At 36.5% G+C, this 20,724-nt stretch overlaps 1 protein-coding gene across 1 annotated transcript in view; it reads left to right on the forward strand.

Annotated features, from left to right (window-relative positions):
• Window positions 1-17,185, forward strand: part of LOC126823583 (buccalin) — a 62,224-nt gene extending 45,039 nt beyond the window's left edge. The window contains exons 2-3 of the mRNA XM_050552502.2: window positions 2,114-2,977; window positions 15,653-17,185. Coding sequence (XP_050408459.1) covers window positions 2,141-2,977; window positions 15,653-15,676 — 861 coding nt within the window. The 5' untranslated portion in view covers window positions 2,114-2,140 and the 3' untranslated portion in view covers window positions 15,677-17,185. The remainder of the gene's footprint in view (window positions 1-2,113; window positions 2,978-15,652) is intronic.
• The last annotated feature ends 3,539 nt before the right edge of the window (window positions 17,186-20,724 follow it).

The raw sequence follows: 20,724 nt of genomic DNA on the forward strand, positions 1-20,724 counted from the left end.
CTATTCGCTTGACTAAACAATTGATTAACTAACGAGAGGATGCCTCATGGGTACTGCTGTTCTTCGGTCATGGCTATGCTAAATGCAACATTTAAATTTTAAAAAAGCCAATAAGCTATAATTTTCTAATACAGGCATATTAATACACTGCTGATTTGCTACAAATTAACGGTTTCTTTTTGTAGATATTAGGACGACATTAACATTAGAAATTTTACTTCGTAACAACTTTTTGTTCTTACTTTACAAATTAAAGCCCAGCAAAGGTTTTGTCTGATTGATAATTCGGGCCCTTGAGTCTGGCCCCGTTAGGATCCTTACTCTAAAAGGGCGTCCCACCGTGCGCCAGGTTTTTGTTTAAAACTGACTGTAAATGGTGCTTTCTAGCGTATATTTTGGGCATCAAACCTACAGAAACTACAAACCACCTAACAGACTATTTAGCGTGTGGTAATCTTGGCGTTTGAATAACAGCCAGAATCTGATAATAAGTTTGGTCAAGCAATGATTTTCTCCTAATATTCGCTCTACATTGACTCAGAAATTGTATTGAAACCGTAAAACCATTAACTGGTAAAGCCAGTGAAATGCTGTTTACCCACTCAAGCGAATGGAATTTCTGCCACAACCGATCAACACGGTATTAACTGTTTCAATGGTTATATGGTGGCGGGAATATGGTCTGCGTAACCGGTAGTTTTGCGCTCCATTCAGATCAAGATCATTTCCGTAGTACTTTGTTGTGGATTTCTCCTAGGAAATGAACGTGAAAACCCAACTCAAAAGATTTGCTTTAGTCCATATTAGCGAAATGAAATGAACACTAAATTGTGTTTCGTTTGGCCCTAAATGCTCTGATTTTGTATATTTTTGTAAACTTGTATACTTTGTCGGTCTGCATGACTGACCACACTGTGTGCCACATTGTCGACCAAAGGGCCAAGAGAAAACACAATGTGTACTGTTGTCCGGAAATTCGAGGCATCGTTCATAATAATTAGTCCTTGATATAGTGCACTGAGTTGATAGGATGCGTTTTACTGCGGGGTAGAAATGTTTGTTTGTTTAGGTCTTTTAAAAATTTGAACGAATATACCACAGTTTTAAGCCCACTTCCTCCATTTATATGTTATTCTTTGAAATTTATAAATGTATAGTTATCAGCTCAATAGGATTAAAATCAGATGTTATTTACGTTTCGTTTCATTTCGTTTTATCTTTTATGTTCTTCTGGCAGAAAATGATTTTGATGGAAAACAGGTTATATGGCAATGCAGTATTACAATTAGAAAAAAATAAACGAAACGAAATTTTAATAAGATTGAAAATCAACTAATCTGTTTAAAATAGACGTGAAGCTGTCGAATTTGATCTGCAATTTGGATCAGTTTAGTTGCCCTTCCATTCTAATCAATTTTAAATCTTATTTGTTCTCAATCGGTTGAGAATTGACGGAGTAAACGCAGTTTTAGAAAATTAGCTGTTTTTAACTATACTTGAGCATGCAGTGACAACGGTACTAGCTAGTTCTGTAGGGCTTAACTTCCTCAAATGGAATTTCAACATAGTATTAAGCGAAAACTTTTTAACGAAGATCATTTTATAATGGGTTGGTAGTTTCCCGAACCGTCTTAAACGGCATCATTACTAATTGGAAATCATCTTTTGAATTGTTGTTTATCATTTGTATGACAACTGTCCCTTTAAACGTATCCTTGTATATGCCACAAGTCCGAAATTACTTATTAGTGTACTTGTAGTAAATCGAAAAATCATGCTTCATTTACTATTCCCAGGTATTTTATTATTTATTTGGGATAGACTAAACACCGACCAGAACATTTGTTGTCAATATCACCCAAAGTATTGCAAAAAATGTCCTACAAGGAAAAATATGATTTGGGGCGCTATTCACAACAGAAACGTTCTTGTCGCTGATTAGTGGGACTGCTTATTTTTAAAATTGTAATTTATGACAAAACGTATAATGTTTCAATTTTACGATAGTGCATCTTGAAATCAAAGCCATGCACCTGCAATGGATTTTCTCATCTTTTTTATTTTTTTCTGTATTAAGATAAACATAATGTTTTATAATTTCTTTTTTTTTCAGACCACCTTTTAAAAAACCCAGCACACAATGGCACAGAAAACTCGTGGCTTATTTCTGTGGATGACATCTACCCTATGTTTTATTAGTGCCACCTTAGCCGAAAGTAGTTCTTCGGGTGAGGTTTCCGAAGAACATGCTTCTTCTTTAGACAATTCGCACATGGACAAACGTAGCATGGACAAATTTGGTTTCACTGGACAATTAGGAAAGCGTGGTTTAGATAGATTTGGATTTACAGGACAGCTGGGTAAACGTGCAATGGATGCGCTTAGCTTCGCTGGACAACTTGGTAAAAGAGATATGGACACCTTCGGATTTACAGGACAACTAGGAAAACGTGGGCTTGACCATTATGGCTTCACGGGACAACTCGGAAAACGTGGACTTGACCATTATGGCTTCACAGGACAACTTGGGAAACGCGACATGGATCACTATGGTTTCACAGGACAACTAGGAAAGCGGGGTATGGATCATTACGGTTTCATAGGCCAGCTTGGAAAACGCGGGTTAGACCAATATGGTTTTACAGGACAACTTGGAAAACGCGGACTGGATCATTATGGCTTCACAGGACAGCTTGGCAAACGCAGTATGGACCAGCTTGGTTTTACAGGTCAACTTGGGAAACGTGGAATCGACCAATATGGTTTCACAGGACAACTTGGAAAACGGCGCATGGATCAATATGGCTTTACAGGACAACTTGGAAAACGTGCAATGGATAGATTTGGTTTTACAGGACAATTAGGTAAAAGACAGGTTGACAGGTTGGGATTTATCGGCCAATTAGGAAAGAGACAAAGTATAGACAAATATTCATTCCTTGGTGCGGGAATAGGAAAACGTTCCGTTGAATCCACAGTAAGTAAGCAATTTCTTACAGTTTCTGATTTCTTTCAGTTCATACAGGAGTACTTTATTGTCATATCCATTTTTCTTTTTTTGAAATGAGGTATAGAGCTATTTTTGAACATCGAACCCTCTATATACTAGATTTATATATTTTCTTCTGCATTCAAATCCCAGGGATGCTGATTATTCTGGTGGCATGTTATCTCGGGGTTATCGTTTTCCCGGTTTCTTCGGATTCTTAGATTCAGGAACAAATAATTGCCAATTTAGCAATCAGCGACGGGTGTCATGTACTAAGCCGACTGTGCATATTATTTCTAGACTAGATGGTACAATTCCTTATATGAGAAATTCACAGAGGTAACACCCTTTAGTTACACTGGCAAAACATTGAGACATTGAATAGCACCAATCCATGAATGCGGTCTGTAAACATTAAATGTCGCTATCCGATTAGCTTCCAAGAAAGGTAGTAATGTTTTATCTGAATAAATTAAACACATAATTGACCCAAATGTCCCTTTTTATATACTATTCAAAAAAAGTAGGGAATATTTGATTTTTAAGTGTTATTAAAGTCACCTAATGAAACTGACGAAGAAACAAATGACAAAATGAAATGAAGTTCACATTCATCGATTTATTCCAAATGATCGTTAGACTAAGTAAGGCACAGACTGACCATTATAAGGGTAAAATGATACCCGGGGTCAAACAGCAAAGTTACCACAGCATCACAACCAAGTCAGTAACGGGTAAATCCTCCTCTGTTTGCCAAACAAGCATTGATCCGACGTGGCATACTCCTAATGAGACGCCTAAGGTCATTTTGGTCCAGATTGTCCCATTCCTGTTGCAACGCAGCAGCAAGTTCTTGGACATTGGCAGGACGTTGTTGACGTTGACGTAACCTCTGTCCAAGCATGTCCCAGACATGCTCGATGGGGGAGAGGTCGGGACTCAGTGCTGGCCAAGGTAATGTGGTGATGTTCTGTTGTTGGAGGTAACCTGTAACGATCCTGGCCCTGTGACATCTTGCGTTGTCATCCTGGAAGATGAAACGGCGGCCATGACGTCGTGCGAACGGCACAACATGGACTGTCAAGATGTTGTCCCGGTAGTACTGGCCTGTAACACGCCCTGCAACAACATGTAAAGCCGTTCTTCCAGCAACAGTGATGCCTCCCCACACCATAACAGAACCACCCCCAAATCGATCATGTCTGATGACGTTAACGTCTTGGAAGCGCTCGTTTCGACGACGCCACACCCTCCTACGTCTGTCCAAAAAATCAACAGTGAACCTTGACTCATCTGAAAACATCACATTGCTCCAGCGTCGATTATCCCAGTGTTGACGATCCCTACACCAACGACGTCTTGCCTGAATGTGATGATCTCTCAAACAAGGGATCACGCGAGGACGTCGGGCGCGAAGGTGACCCCTATGCAGTCGATTCCGAATCGTCTGGCCACTCACTCTCACACCAGTGTCTGTTTGAAGACGAGCGCTGATCTGATTTGCTGTGATGACACGATTTCTCAAGGCCAAGGTACGGATAAATCGATCCTGGGCTTGAGTTGTCGCCCTTGGTCGACCTGAGCGTGGTCTGTCCTGTACAGATTGTGTATCACGGTATCTGGACCATAGCCTGCTTATGACAGACTGAGAAACATTCATCGTCCGCGCCACAACCGCCTGTGTTGTGCCGATCTGTAGCATGCCAAGGGCACGTAACCTTTCATTTTGGGTAAGCCGACGCATATCAAAATTTGTTTTCTGGTCACTAAAACAATTAAACTGATGTTTCCACCCTGGAATTCAATGCCACAATGACTGTAACATTCAAAGTCAGAGTCGTGCAAATCTTGGGTTGGACCCCCATGATGATCCCAAGCATCACCTGCATTCCATGCGGTAGCTATTGGTGCGTTTGGGCGTCACATGTAACTGGAAATGTTTCTTCTGTTAGGTTCTATAGTGACTTTTTTCGTAGTCATTTGCATATTTTAGTATTATGCCCCCAAAATCAAATATCCCCTACTTTTTTTGAATAGTATATTAAATGACAAATAGTCAACACTGTAATATGTTCTATGTTCTAAAATAAAATGTTTTAGATGCTCATTAGAATTAAAATTAGTCTCGCGAGCGAACTCAATAGCTATTGGTGCGTTTGGGCGTCACATGTAACTGGAAATGTTTCTTCTGTTAGGTTCTATAGTGACTTTTTTCGTAGTCATTTGCATATTTTAGTATTATGCCCCCAAAATCAAATATCCCCTACTTTTTTTGAATAGTATATTAAATGACAAATAGTCAACACTGTAATATGTTCTATGTTCTAAAATAAAATGTTTTAGATGCTCATTAGAATTAAAATTAGTCTCGCGAGCGAACTCAATAGCAAAGATGGTTTCGGTGACATGGTGTGTAAGGCGCATATTTATTTACCATGAGGTTATGGGTTCGATCACGGTGTTGGCCAGAAAAGTTCTTTGGGATTATATTGCCTGGTTTCCCTCTTGCCAATTTTACATGGCAGAAGGCCTTGCGATGAGAACACGTCTAGTTGTTCGGATTGGACGATAAACCACTCCTGTACTCGGTGGTGTGCATACTAAAAGAGCCCTTGGTAGTTGAAGAGTAGGCGCAAAAGCTGCTATCCGGGAACAATTTGTCTTGTAGCACACTACATGTCGCATGACCCTGGACACTAGTACGTTTCATTCATTCAATGAAAGATGTATTTAGGAATACATATTTTGTCAACATTAAATTCAGTGAAGATCAGAACATCTCTCCTCTCTGTTTGCGCATATAAGTGTGAATCGTACGTATACCTACCTAACTTTACACCAAGTATACCAAAGTACCATAATGACTCGTGTTTTATGTTATTTAGATATTTTGTATTATTTTACGTAAAGTGCCTTCATTCCGAAACACCGATTCTAAAATTCAGCGTCACTTTAATTTGTTTAGTTAATATTATGTAACTAGAATCCAATTGCAATTTTAGAATCTATAGATCATAATACGCGCTAGGATGACTTCTGGTGAACTTTTAAGGGAGACACTAAATAAGATTAGATACAGTTTTCGTTATAATAGTTGCAAAATAGATAATGAAAAGAGAACATGCTGTACATATCAGTGAAATGGCTTCACTCTGAACCGAGATGTTAGCAATTCAATTTTAGGCTAGCCTCGATATCCATTACTTATGTTGGTACGATAATAAACAAATTTTTTTTTATTCATTTTCACGTTAAATATTCCATCACAAAACGTATTCAAATCCACTAAATATCACAGTTTAACTATGGCATCGACGGTTGAATATGGTCTTTGATTATGGTCTTGCTAAGTTTACGACCTAAAGGACCTGCAATAGGCAGAGGTTTAACCCTTCCATAATGCATGTTTAAGTCGCGCTCATATTCTATTTCAGAAGAAAATATAACCAACTAGAGACTATTTGAAAATATTACTACATTATTCAACCATTTGTTCAATAATTTACATAATGCTAAATTTATATAATTAACCTTGTAGGAAAAATGTCTTCATCGAAATCGATAATTATTTTTTCTACTTTCCCACGAAAAAAACAATCAAGTATAAATCTTATAATCTTGTTACAACATTTCTCTGAATTTGTTTTTTCAGTTATTGGATTTTTCATAACCTTACAATTGTTTAGGTTGCATTAGTGGTTCTCCCCACCGTCAGCAAGATAAACCAGTTACTGATCATAACCACACTCAGATACTGTACTTTCAGAAAAACTATGTTATTACAAAACATACTCTTAACATGGTCTTGGACATTTCCATTTGCCATCTTGTAAGAGAAAAACGTGGAAAATCGGTAAAGAGCTATTTGGAACTATGTTCAATCCAATTCTTCGAAGAATAAAAAAAATCTTCCGGCACTTATCAAAATTATTCCATTTCGTGTTCATGCAGTTTAGATGGCAATTACAGCCTTGGTAAGCTCAATAAAAGATATTGAAAATGTCCACGTGAAGTGTTACACGTAATCAATCAGCGTGAGATTCACACTAAAAGTAGAGAAGTGACGTGGAAATACTCTGAAATTTTACACAGTCTAAGATAATTGCTAACATGTATTAAATTGATATTTTAAAAAATCTTCAATAAAACCATTTATCACTCCGGCATTTCGCTGATGGCAGACAAGATAGCTTTTAAATGTCATTTTCTATTATTCATATTTATCACATTTTTCAACATGTATACTTGTACACAGCGTATATTGGATTTAAATAAATAACATAATATTAGACAAGATTCAGTGATTTGTAATGGAACAAATCCTGAAAGACGATTCCGCTAATATGAGCTATTCTAAAATGGATTCATTTTTTTATAACAGTAACACCCTATTAAATCAAATACACTTGATGGCATGAATTATAATATATTTAGAAGTAAAATGTATAATCTTCTTTCTTCATCAACAAAACATTGTGATAGTAAAGCAATGTTAAATTATTTTGTTTATAGTATCGCCGACTATTCATTGAAATATAGCGTTGGATTTTAGAAGTTGTGTAGTACTGCAGTTTGTCTTGGGGATGTGGTTGCACTTCTTTCTTATTCAGATGCCGTTTGGAGATATCCAAACTCTTTTGCCATTTACAACTGCTTACAGTGCCAGATTTACCTATTGGCTTGGCAGGCTAAAGCTTACGGCATCGCGATATTTGGCCCAAAACTCGCTTGCCTCCGGCCAAGGCACATAATATTTTTAACAAGCCTTTCTTCCATGCACTGTAGTCTTCAACATCCTCCATGATCCTCGACTTTGCTCAATTGTGTTTAAACACGTTTTCGTCTTCCTCTAGTCGTGTGAGTGGGGGATTGGACAGGACTTCATAAGTGGAATTTCGAGGGCCTCTCTTCATCTAAATCTGGCATTGACAGCCTAGTGTTATCATCATTATTATCATTATAGGTGTCGCTTTCATAATTATAAATAAATTTCTAAACTGTAAACAAATTAATCTCAGATGACGCCATTGTGGCTCTTTATGAAAACGCGTATGTCCATGTACTTACGGCGGGACGATTTACCCAATATCACCCAATACTTATGTACTTTTATGGAAATCCATCCCCAGCCACACACGCGTGCGCGCCCACATCAAAAGAAAAAATAAATAAATAACCAAAACATCATATTAACTGTTCCTTGACCCACCCTTATCCATTCGCCGCCTCTTTGTAGCCTTCGACTTAAATTATGAATTACGGACGTCCTGATTACTCATCGTCGCAACCATTTAGGACTATGATATGATGAGAAGAAGGTTATAATGTAATGTTCTTGGTCTTATTCAATGAATGATGATGAGCATAGGTTTGTGATGATGAATATACCAAGTCTGTTTCGGTGAAAACTATGAATGTGAATCTGTCGCTCCATGTAAAACTATGTTTAATAACGTCGACGACAACAATGACGATGATGCTGATGACATAGTGGTGATTGCTGATGATAATTCCAATTTCGACAATAATTCCAACATGGTGACGACGATGATCTCAGTATTAAATTCTTCTTCTTTTTTTGTCCGTAAATGTATTATTACAAAATTGGATTAAGCACGAGAACAATTTTGCAATAACAACCCGTTTTGTAATCATGCTGCATGAATAAGAAACCATCCTACCTTAAAGATACATTCTCGAGAAAGTATTTATCGGGTGGTTATTTTCAATACAAATATGGCAAATTTGGTATATATTGAAAGTAAATAGACGCCCGAACTTAATAGAAAAATACTGGATTATCCAAAAAAACACCCATGGGGCAAGCACTGGTCAAAAATGTCAGGATATCATTAACTGGTAACCCGACGGCTTATTGTCTGCCAGCTTGACTTAGGGAGCGGTTGTTATTTCTTGATCGAATGTTTAGGCGGTTTTGGGAACACTGAGTGGTGCACATGTATAACAGAATCTGCAATTAAACGGCGGAAAAAGAAGTTGACAGAAAATAATTCAAGAATTTACTAAGACCTCAATTATGTATGGTAAATGGACAGTAAGTAATGAAAAAATTCATTCTGAAAAATGGACCCTCCCTCAATCAAGTTAGGTGACAAATATAGAGTCTAAAAATAGATTTTTTTTATAGCTTTGGGCATCTCTTCGCGGTTACAAAGTTTGAGATTTTTGATAGATTAATTGGTTTAAATATGTTTTTAGTCCAAATATATCATCAAATCACACAGTTTGTACGCGGTAAGGTATCTTCAAAGGATGATGCTTATAATGATGATTATAATCGTTTCTAGAAATGTTAACATTTTGCTAATAAACAGAGGCTTTCCGTTGTATTTGGGATAAAGTAACTCGTTATTATTTTCTTACAATCGAAAGAGTTATTTTTCTTAAGATTTCATTCGCATGGCTGGTATAACGGAGTGGACGTTATATACCCCCTCCCACCCCCTCTCTCTCTCTCCCTGTACTGGTCCCTTAACATCATTGGTCCGTCGGAAAGTTAAAGCGCCGAATGGTGCACTTTCTTCACCTTTTGGGCTATTTTAAGTGTTTCAAGTTTGTTGTAAAATCAGTCAAAATGATAATAGATTTGCCCATGAACGTCATGAATTCATAGTCATGACAATTAAATGATCATCTGAAGTTTTACGCATTTGTTCCGTAAAACATACTTATAGTCTATTTTTTATGGAATGTGAATAAAGCCTGGACAATACTGATACTATTCAGTGCAGAGATTTGGGCCTTTTCCGGAATTGCTAAGATGCTAGGGAGAAACAGTTTTAGACCATCCTATGTTCAATAATTTGTGGGGAATTATTAAGAATTAGTAAGTACGACTCCTTAAATTATAGTCAGCACATACCACTGCAAGAACCGGAAATTAGAAATTCAAATTCCTGTGAAAAAGTGGTGCATATCATATCAAGCTTTTACATCTACTATTTTCAGCTGACATTTTGACTCGGACTGGATAAAGGAATGACTTTTTTGTGCGATTTCATGAAATAATCTTTATGCCTCTTTAAACTTTTGAAATATATTTGTTTTGCATCTACTAAATCGCCTTCCTAACCTCATCTGTGTTCTCCGGGTACTCTGGGTTCCCCCTCGTACAAGACACAAGCGAATTATTGAAATAAGTATGTACCGTTTTTGTTCTGAAATGACATTGCTATTGATGAGTGAAAGTTTAAAGATACATTATGGGAGATATTTATAGAGAGTTGGCCATTCTTGCTATAACAGTTCAAAAGTAGATGATGAAAGAAGAATATATTGAAAAATTCAGATAAATTACTTTATTCTGAACATAGTTATCATCGTTGTAATATTTGCCTAGAAATGGTAGCGAAATGTGTCTTCACCTTCGCCGAACGTTTGATTGACAGGCGTTAACTCCACCTACATATCTCGATTATCAAGTAAAGTTTTCAATGGCATACGGAAACGCTTTACAGCGGCCTCGCTAAGTACACTCTATCATTTAGCCTCGATCTAACTGACGTATTTTCATCAGGTTACCCCTTATCTGATTTAATCAATTAGTGAAATCCTATTTAAATCCGAGCTGTAGCCGAGCCATCCGTGGGTCTACAGAGTTGATTTTGGTCTTGTTGTTTAAATAAAGATCTAATTTATAATTTCTATAACATCTGAAGCCTAAATTAAGACTTGCAATAATCAGATTTAGCTCTTGCATAATGCATGTTTAACTATATTTCAATGCCTTTCTTCGCCTGGTAATAATCCTAAACCTAAATATTTTATAGTCTGGCTATGCTCGGCCAATAGCTGTTACATTCAAGACATTTTCTAGTTTATCGACCTCAATGTCTTATACTACATTTAATCCAGTTTACCTTTGATCTGTTTATTTCCACTGTTATTCCGTCTTCTTTTAAAGCCTCGCCATACCTTTAAAGTGAGTAAGACAAATGGAAAGTTGGCAGTTGTAATTATGAATTACGCTGATCAAAGGTATGAGACAAGAACGCAGTCCTGGTGATAACTTGCTATATCCTGTTATAAGTCACACAACTAAAGTTTTCAGGGGTTATTAATCCATTGCCTATCCATTATCTACCCGTTTTATAGAACACACTAATCAGCCCGATTCCCACTGACATCAATCACGTGAAGTATCTATAGATCTGTGGAATATGTAGGAAGTGACGGGCCCGCATTTGATAATATCCTGTGTTGAAGGGGAAAGTTGTATTTCTGTCAGAACAAAAGAAAATTATTAATTTTCCAGATTGATTAAACACTCAATAAACTTGAGGAACGTCGCCCAAATAAATTAATAACTATTCTTCCATAAGTATGTGTTATAGTTTATTGCTCTATCCAGGTACTAAATTCCGTTAATGCTAGGTACTAAATGCGTTTAATGCTAGGTCCCACCTATCACGATTCGCGCTACAATTGAAATCCTTGTTTTAATCGTTGAGTAATCGTAGTGATCCTATCAGGTCTTATTATTATATTGACGTCAGTCGTAGCAATCGTGTTGATCGTATCGAAACGTATCCGAACGTTTCTGCACGTACCAGATCGTGGACTCAATAGGGACAATCCTATCGTAACGCATCGCACGACAGTCGGAAACGAACATAAAGGAAGATTAAGCGCCCCTTTTTGTTTATATTTCATGTGTTTTGTGGTCTTCGTGGGATGGGTGGGTGTTAATTTTGAATGATAATTACAACACAAGAAGGCAGTAGTTTCAAATTAATCGGTTTGTATAGGAACACCGAATAGACCATAAATAAAGTGTTTTGCCATGTGACTGAAACCGAATTTCAAACCAATGGTAAATATGTTTGTCAAATGAAATAAAATAGTTTTAAACCAACTTTTGTGCATTAACAGACCTAAGGAAAAAGGACATATGCCACGCAGTGTGTTATGGGGATATTTTAACTCAACAGCGATGTTTCGCTTACTCTTCATCGATTTCCAACTCTCAGGAGTGACGAGTACACGTGGGTAAGCCTTAGTTTTTGTCCCATCCGAATGACTCCACACCTTTCCCTTGGTATAAATGAAACTTACACAGGTTGCATAGAAATTTCTGATTATATATACCTAGTGTCAGTAATGAAAAGGGTCGCTAGAGTGGCTCGTTGGTCGGATCGAAAATAATTGTACGGGAATGGTTGTAGTAGTAACCGAGTAGGGGTACTTACAGCTAGTTATAAGTGTAGCGACAAATCTTGAGTTACGTGATTATTATTTCAGGGGTAGAAAACCGCAGAAAGCGGTACTATTGAAAACATGTTTCGGCGTTTCAAAAGCAACTTGACGTAAAGATATCGGGATTCTCTGTCCGGTAATGCGTTGCGTCCAAATCGTAGACACAGGGCCAATCCATGATAAATAACGTCAACCGTCGATAATCGATATAATACTGTTTCCAGATACGAAAGTTACGCTGTCTGTCTACAATTAGCTCCGCTTGAGAACAAATTCCAAAGGTAGATAGTTCTCATTGTGTGGTATGGGGTCTTGAATCAAGTAATTTCCTATTTTATTATATTATAGTTTAACTGGTTCATATCTCTAAAATAATAATGCTGCACATGAAATGAAAGATAATGGTTTTTATTATTGTATTATGCCTGAAACAGTTTTACATCCTATTAAATACAATATTAGTCCCTGAGTGGTTTGATCAGTATGCCAGGAATCTAAGGAGAAATGGAAGGAAAAAAGTTATTTTTAAAATGACAAGCGATTTTATACAAATTCTTATTTTACCTCAAGAAAAATTAAATAAAGAAATCTTATTTCCAGTCGGTGTTCGTCATTTGCATTTTCGGACAATATCTAATGTTTAAGGTCTCAATCCAAGCTGAAATATACTCCGATTAATTACTTATCATTTAAATAAGAGAACAAAATCAAGATATTGACGATAAACTCTCCTCTGGGATTTAATCGAATTAAAAATAAATTATGGATGGTGCTGGCTTGTTTTCACCATAACTTGTTTATATCGTAAGCAGAGGGTGTCGAAGGTTGACAAATTTTCAGTGTGTCATTTCTTTAATAGAATTGAACCATTTTGAACACATATCCCTTTCAGAGATTCAACTTTCACAGTAGTTTGCAAGGGATTTAAACTCAAATGATGAACAGATACTAGAAATATAAGAATATCTAATATTATTATGATTTTATTTTAAATTCGGCAAACGTTTGGAGTAAAACTTGTATGTTTTAGTTTATACTCAAGGGTGTCTAGAAAATTATCGTTCCATATGGACGTCTGGGCGCTTTCTCCGTCGGAGAAATATTCACGACACAAAATGTATTTTTGTTTTATTTTGTCAAGCATTTTAAATCACATATTTGTTTTAGTTGCAATTGCTTAATTTAATCTTTAAACTCGTAGATGAATTATTGAATTCCAGTGTCAATTACTTTAGCTTGATGTGTTTGAATAAAATAAGTTGCCTTTTCTGTTGCCATGGTGGTATCGTCGATTGTAGGCTCGTGTGTTTAAGCGGCCACCTGTTATTTTGTCAGGCCATAGGAAAGACACGACGTATGTCATGTGGATTATTGCTACTATTTCTCGTGACTATTTACGTTATGAAATACCGTTTTGTGATTTGGGTATTAACTTCAACTGGATTTATGATTTGTTGTTGTTATTGGGATTGGAAGTGTTTGGATAAAGATAACAAATACTACGTATAGTAATATGCTTTATATACGAAACTTACGCTGTTTGCCTAGAAAAGGCTCTGCTTGAGAACAAACACGAAGCTCGTTGTCCCATTAACTTTTGTCCAATCTGTTGTTTTCGGGCAGACAGGTAAAATGGGGAAACATTATGATATAATCTAGTTGGCAAAATAAAGTCCGGTTAAACACTAATTTTTCTTTTCTGTTTATTGAATACCACGAATTTGTACTGAATTGACTATGGATTAAAACACTATCTAGAGCCACTCTACCTGGCAAAATATCATCTAGTTGGTCAAATAAAGTACCCGAAATCTAATAAACACTAATTCTACTATTTAATTGAATACCTCGAATTTGTACTGAATTGACTATGGATTAAAAGATTTTGTCTGGAGCCACATTACTTTGTGTGAAATTTTTCGGGTATTAATTGTTATTTGTGAATGCAGACCCAACAGTCTGATTGGAATTCAGGTCGGTTACATTTTCAAAATTTGCTCAGGGACGACCGACGGCGGCTCCGTGGACTAAATGATTGATTGGTTGTTTGGAATTCTGGTCAGCCAATTAAGATCACATTGAAGTAGTTGTATTAACGGGTTGGACCAGCAGAAAAAGGGCTTTGCAGCCGTACAGTTTTCCCAACTTTCTTGCAGAGGCCCCTACACGATAAGCTCGGTGCCGCCGTCTGTAAAGCGAAATTTTTTCGGGCATTTCAGGTCTCACCCCCCCCCCCCCCCACACACACACACACACACCCAACACCACCCCACACACACACCCAACACCCATCACCGGGCCCGTACGCTTCGAAAAAACTATCCCTGGAAGTAATGGAATTATATGTTTAAACGAAAAAGGGTGTTTCCATTGCCAAGGGCTCTGTTTCACGAAATCTTAACCTAAAGATAAAATCAAAATTTTAGTAGATGTATACTTCAATTTGATTTGGCTTAGCGCTAAAATCAATCTAATATTTTCCAATCAAATTACTAAAATTTGGATTTTATCTTAGTTAAAATTTCGTGAAATAGGCCCCAGATAGGACCAGAAAAGGGGCCCAGAGATATCGATGTTGTACAGCCTCGTTTATATTTACAACGAGATGCCTTGTTCCAACTCACGCTTAGAACAAATTTGTCAACGGGAAAGGTAATAGCAGATACGAAACAAATGTGATCAATTCCGATAAGAAATGTCAACGGTTAGCTCAACTTTGAGAAAAAACCTTGACAGTGCGGAGAAACCGGTAACTGTATATTTAAAGCAGCACTTGCTTGAGCAAAAAATTAAACAAAAACATCCGACTCTGTAATCTGTAAATATAGCATATTATTCTTCAATATAGTTATATACATGTAAATGTAATGTCATTGTTTAGTATGTTTTTTTTTTGTTTTTTTTTTTCGTTTGCTAAACCAATTATTGACGGAAATCGTAACTGCTGATACCGCCATTTTCTTGAAATTAATCTCAATCTGCGATTTATGTGAATCCCGTTTTAAGAATGTTTGCGCCACCTCCATCTCCCGCACAAACACAAACACAGAGACATACACAGCAACATCCGTTTCCAGTATAATATATCCCTTTTGACGTCCGTTTCTATTGCAAGTAAACTGCGTCTGGTGTATTATGCATAAAGGTGCCTTAAGTATAAGCAAGAATATAGCAATAACAATATAACGTCCTAACATTAGATCACACCACTTTGAATTTCTGTTCTTCGGGAACGTCTATTAAAAATTTGGCCTTCAGGAAAGAAATTAATGCTTTGAGATATTAACGAAATATTGCACACAACAATTGAGTGGGTTGTTTATTGATCAAGACCCCCGAAGAACTAAAAATGAAATTTGTTTGGCCTTATGAAATAATTATGGTCGGGTGATGTATATGATAAATTCTACACAATCATTAATTATCTTCTATTCTTTTTTCTTTCAGGCTGAAGAGACGGAAAAAGCCTAAGGGCAGCTATCTACGTCTGCATAATACGCTCAGAAGACGCCGAAAAAGTCAACTCTCTCGGTCTGTAAACAACCCTTGTTCTCTAAATTCTTAAGGCTACTGTGCTGGTAATGGTTCCATGAAGTCAACCATGATTATCAAGTATTCTAATGGTGCTTCGTCTCTTGAATCAGCATAATACTGAAGACGGTGTTATTGTTTAAACTAAGAAAGAAATTCTGCCAGAGGCGTCTTTGCTCTTCAGTAAATCCTGACTTGGGTCAAAAATTTCACCCATGACATACACATGTATTATAAGGCTAACTATTAGATTTTGACTTTTAGAATAATGACAATAGACCAACACAAGTGTCTCTGAATATATACAGCGACAATGAAAAAGAACTGTGAGAATAAGGCAATAATGTTATTGTGTTTCAGTATATCTACCTACCATTATTAACTCGTATCTGAATGACTCGAGTGTCTTGAAAACATTGAACATTTTCATTCATCGTACAATAATTTCTAGAACTGTTTTGATTAATTTTATTTTATTACTAATGTTATAATTATGATTTAAGTTTCGTGGCTTTTATGTCCAATTTAGAAACCTCGGTGCTCGAACATTCCGTTACGTTTTTTTCTGGTGTATCTGTGCATAATTAAATCTGTTTTAGCTGTTGTTTATTAAAATACCACCGAAGATCGCTACAATTGTTTTCCTACCAACTCTTTTACATGAAAATGTTAAATAATCTCTTTTTTTTCTTTTGTCAAGGACATTCTTTCTGTTTGCTTAAATATTTATCACGAATGTAATTTACTGGATCAAATACAAGGGTGTTATTAAATATGTTATTAGTATATAAAAGGTTATATTTTTGATGTTGTTTCCCACATGGATGCTGATGTTTAATATGGGAAAGGGTTGTAGTGTAAGCGACGGGTGTCGTGCGAAACGTAGAGTTTGCTTACTCGTTTCGGAACACCTTATACGACATTGTCTTTGATACTTCTGTTATTTTAGTACGTTACCATGGCACTGTCAACTTCTTTCTTTGTAGTTACGATCTTTGAATCTGAATAACCTTCAGCATCGATGATGGGCTACTGTATTTTATTTATTGAGTTTCAGATATATGGTAATATTTCAAAGAATGTCTTGATTTTTGTTCATGTGTTATTTCTCAACATTAAAATATATCGTGATTAGCATATTTACTCAAAATATAGTATCATTAAAGTTCTATATAAACAACGAAATATACATCCCTTAGTTGAAAATTATATACGTTGAACTTGTAAGGTTTTAAAGGACGTTGGATTATACCCTTTTTTTTAAAAGACAAATCAAATGTACCATCTAATAGACGATTTTAATTATACATGCTCAATCGACCAGCACACAATTACCGTTAATGTCGGGGCATAAAACAGTGCAAAATTTAAATAAACATTGGTCACCATCACTCCCAACACAACAAATTACATGTAAATTGAGGAATAAACGCTGGGCAGACAGCTTAATGAGTTGTTGTTTTGTATCATTTCAGAGGACACTGTTGGGGGGTCCATCTATTTTAGATATGCAATAGAACTGGTCAAAACGTATTCCAAATATAATTTTAACATAGATATCTTTCTTCTTTAGTTGATCCGCAACACCGAATGAAGAATACATAAGGAATTCTAATAAAAGAAATTAGTCATTATTACTGACTGAAAAATGGCACGATATCAGATAAACAAAGATTTTAGGTCCAATGGTAATTTATTAGCAGATTATCGATCCCACCGTCATCATTTCCCCGATTGGTGCAGAAAATAGTACGCTAAACCCCACTTTATTGCATATATCCATCCGAAACTCAACAACTGCAGACAGTTTAGCCTTAACTTGGTCAAAATCTTTCAAATCCGTTTTGTTGCAGCAAGGGTGGTAAGTCAGCTTTTTTATTTAACTTATTGTATTCTTCAGTTTGGCGTCAGCAGTAAAGGCATCAAGGCCTAGATAATTGAAAATAGGCCAATTGTTGCATTGACCGATTCTGAACACACACTCTCTTATTCTTTTTTTTATGTTTCCACAGGCCTAAAACTTCGGAATCAATAAAATGGTATTTATGTTGTTTGGGAAGTAATATAAATAAGAAATTAAAGGACAGAAAATAGAAACATAATACATTTCAAGCATAACATACATCCGTGTAGAAAAAATATTCCTTCCATTGAATCATTATTCAACTGAAAAACAAGGCAAGCAGACGATCAAAGATGTACGGCAAATTACATCAAGTCGGAAAAGTTAAGATAATCAAAGATTAAAAGAAAGTATGCCTTATTTATAAAAGCAGTTATAGAAAGCAATGACACTCAAGGAACAAATTTGCAATAAAAGGGCAATAAAGGTGGATGTGAATTAAGATGAATATTGAGTGAATTTAGCACTGAAAACTTAAAAGACACAAATAATGAACAATTCGCCATATAGGTTACTCACAGCATTGGAGTTACACGAAGAGGGGTCCTAGGTTTTATAATGAAGACGGACATACGCCATGCAATGTACTCTGGGGGAAATTTTGCCCCATAAAGATTGGGAGCGCTAATTGGAGAGTGGTGTTGCAATACTTAATAACCCGCTACATTGAAACAAAAAAGACACGTAAAATACCACACCATTAATTATGAGGTAATGAACAAGCAAAATATTTCATAAAATATTTCAAGCTTTCTGAATTGGAAAAATGTTGATGACTTCCTCGAGATCAATATCATTCACGGGCCTTAGAGGCTGCAGCAGGGACCTTCGTAAGCTGGAGGGCCTCCAGAGATTAAGTGAAAAGTTATTTCAGTTGTTGGATAAATTTGTATGAAAAAAATTAAAGATACATTATGGGAGATTTTTTATAAGGAGTTAGCCATTTTTGCAATAAGTTCAAAAATAGATGATGAAAGAAGAATATATTGAAAATTTCAGTCAAATTACTTTATTCTGAACATAGTTATCACCAGTGTAATTTTTGACTAGAAATGGGATTGAATTCCATCTTCACCGCTTCTTAGTATGGCCAATCGTTTGATTGACAGGCGTTAACTCCACCTACATAATCTCTGCTGTCTTTTGTCTGCTGTCATCATATCCGAATTTGTGTTTTACCTTTTTGGATTTTTATAAAAATTGGACAAAATGAGTGAGAGGGTAAATTTTCATTCTTACTTGTATTTTGGGCATGCATTAAATCAATTGAATATAGGACATAATATTATAATACAATTATGATAAATTTATAGGTATACACCAGTGGCGTCGTGCCTGCTATCCGGGAAATAAAAATATTTTACCTGTCCGTCTGTATTAGTCATCACACGGTCTCTAGGAATTGTATAATTTGTCATTATCTGTGTTTAGTTTATTGCACTTTAGATAGATAGTTTAGATGTCATTTGTTAAGGCATCGCTGAACAGCGGCCTCACTTCGTACACTCTATCGGATTTTAGCCTCGATCCGGGAGTATGACGTCAACGTAACGGTTAATCTCCGCCCACGACGCCATTTAGAATTAAATCAGTCAACGAAATCCCGTATAAATCCAAGCTGAATCCAAGCCATCCGTGGGTCTACAGAGTTGATTTTGTGTAAATAAAGATCTAATTTATAATTTCTATGACATCTGAAGCCTAAATAATCAGATTTAGCTCTTGCATAATGTATTTTTAAATAAAGCAAAGTGTTTGAATGTATTTAAGTTCTTAGCCATGTAAAAATTAATATTTTTGAACAAAATACTGGGGGCATGGCAGTACTTGCAGTCCAGATAGGTAAACGCTGGTGATTCGCGACTGACACTAGAGCATGGGGATGGCACCATACATAAACAAAAACCCACAAGACACACCCGCAGAATATACACAGACATTGCAAGTAATAAACAACAAACGTACATATGCTATCAACTAAAGAATGTTGATATCAAAGGCTAGCGAATATCCAGCGCCCAATGCGTTGCGTTGAACAAAGATAAGGAAACATTAATTAATGAGAACTTGTCCTAGGGATAACGGCACTGATGAATGATCGGGTGAAGCATCTTCCTTACTATTGAGTTTTGCATTGATGTGAACGGGGCCTTTTTCTCCGATTCAGGAACCTTTTCGTGGACTCGGGGGCCATTGCACTGAAGTCAAAAAAGTCCCTTTCTCTGATTCAGGATCCCTTTTCTTGCACTGGGGGTCTCTTCATTGGATGGGGGGCCCTGGTCACAGGTCAATGTCAAGTTTTCTTTCAGTTTAATTTTTGGAGATTTTCTATAAAAAAAAAATCCGGTCGGGGGCTTGCGCTTCCGCTACTATCCGCTACTGGGGCAATGGTGTCTTGAAATACAGACCTGTAATTTTTAAAACTGACCATACCATGATTGCCATCTTTGACCAAACACCTAGAAAATAGCTTAAGCTTAGCTCACAACCCACAGTACGTGTTTTGGACACACACGGGTCTGAGCACCAGAAGTACAGCCCGAAACTGTTATGCACGTGGTTAAAACGCGACAATTATTCCTGACGAACGTGAAAAAGCCAGTAGTGCTTATTAATGTTTGCCTCCGGCATACCGAGCAAACAAATTTAATATTTTCATTCAGTTTAAAACATAGCGCGTAAAAAGGAGGGCTCAAAGGGTAAGTAAACTGCACCTCAAGAGAGAAACTGCCTCCGTATTAAAAAGCCCACGAAGAGTGGGTCAGAGTATTACAATTACAAAGGATTCTTGTAGATGCCCAATACAAGTTCTTGTGGATGAGTGTTTGAGACAATAGGTCGGCGTCTTCAACAGATCAAGATATATCGAGATGGTGAAAATTAATGGTGGTCTACTTCGTCATGATCGTCACAAAACAAGAATCAAATTTAATGTGGCTTGGCGTCATTGGCCTGGTCATTTCTTTAAATTCAAACCTTATCTACAATACAAACAGACTTCCCGTCAGCACGAAGATAATTGGTTTGTTTGTTTCAATCAATTACATCAATCTGTATAAATATAGCATTATGATATCACCAAATT

This window comes from Patella vulgata, chromosome 6 (assembly GCF_932274485.2).
Source record: "Patella vulgata chromosome 6, xgPatVulg1.2, whole genome shotgun sequence".
NCBI classification, from domain to species: domain Eukaryota; kingdom Metazoa; phylum Mollusca; class Gastropoda; family Patellidae; genus Patella; species Patella vulgata.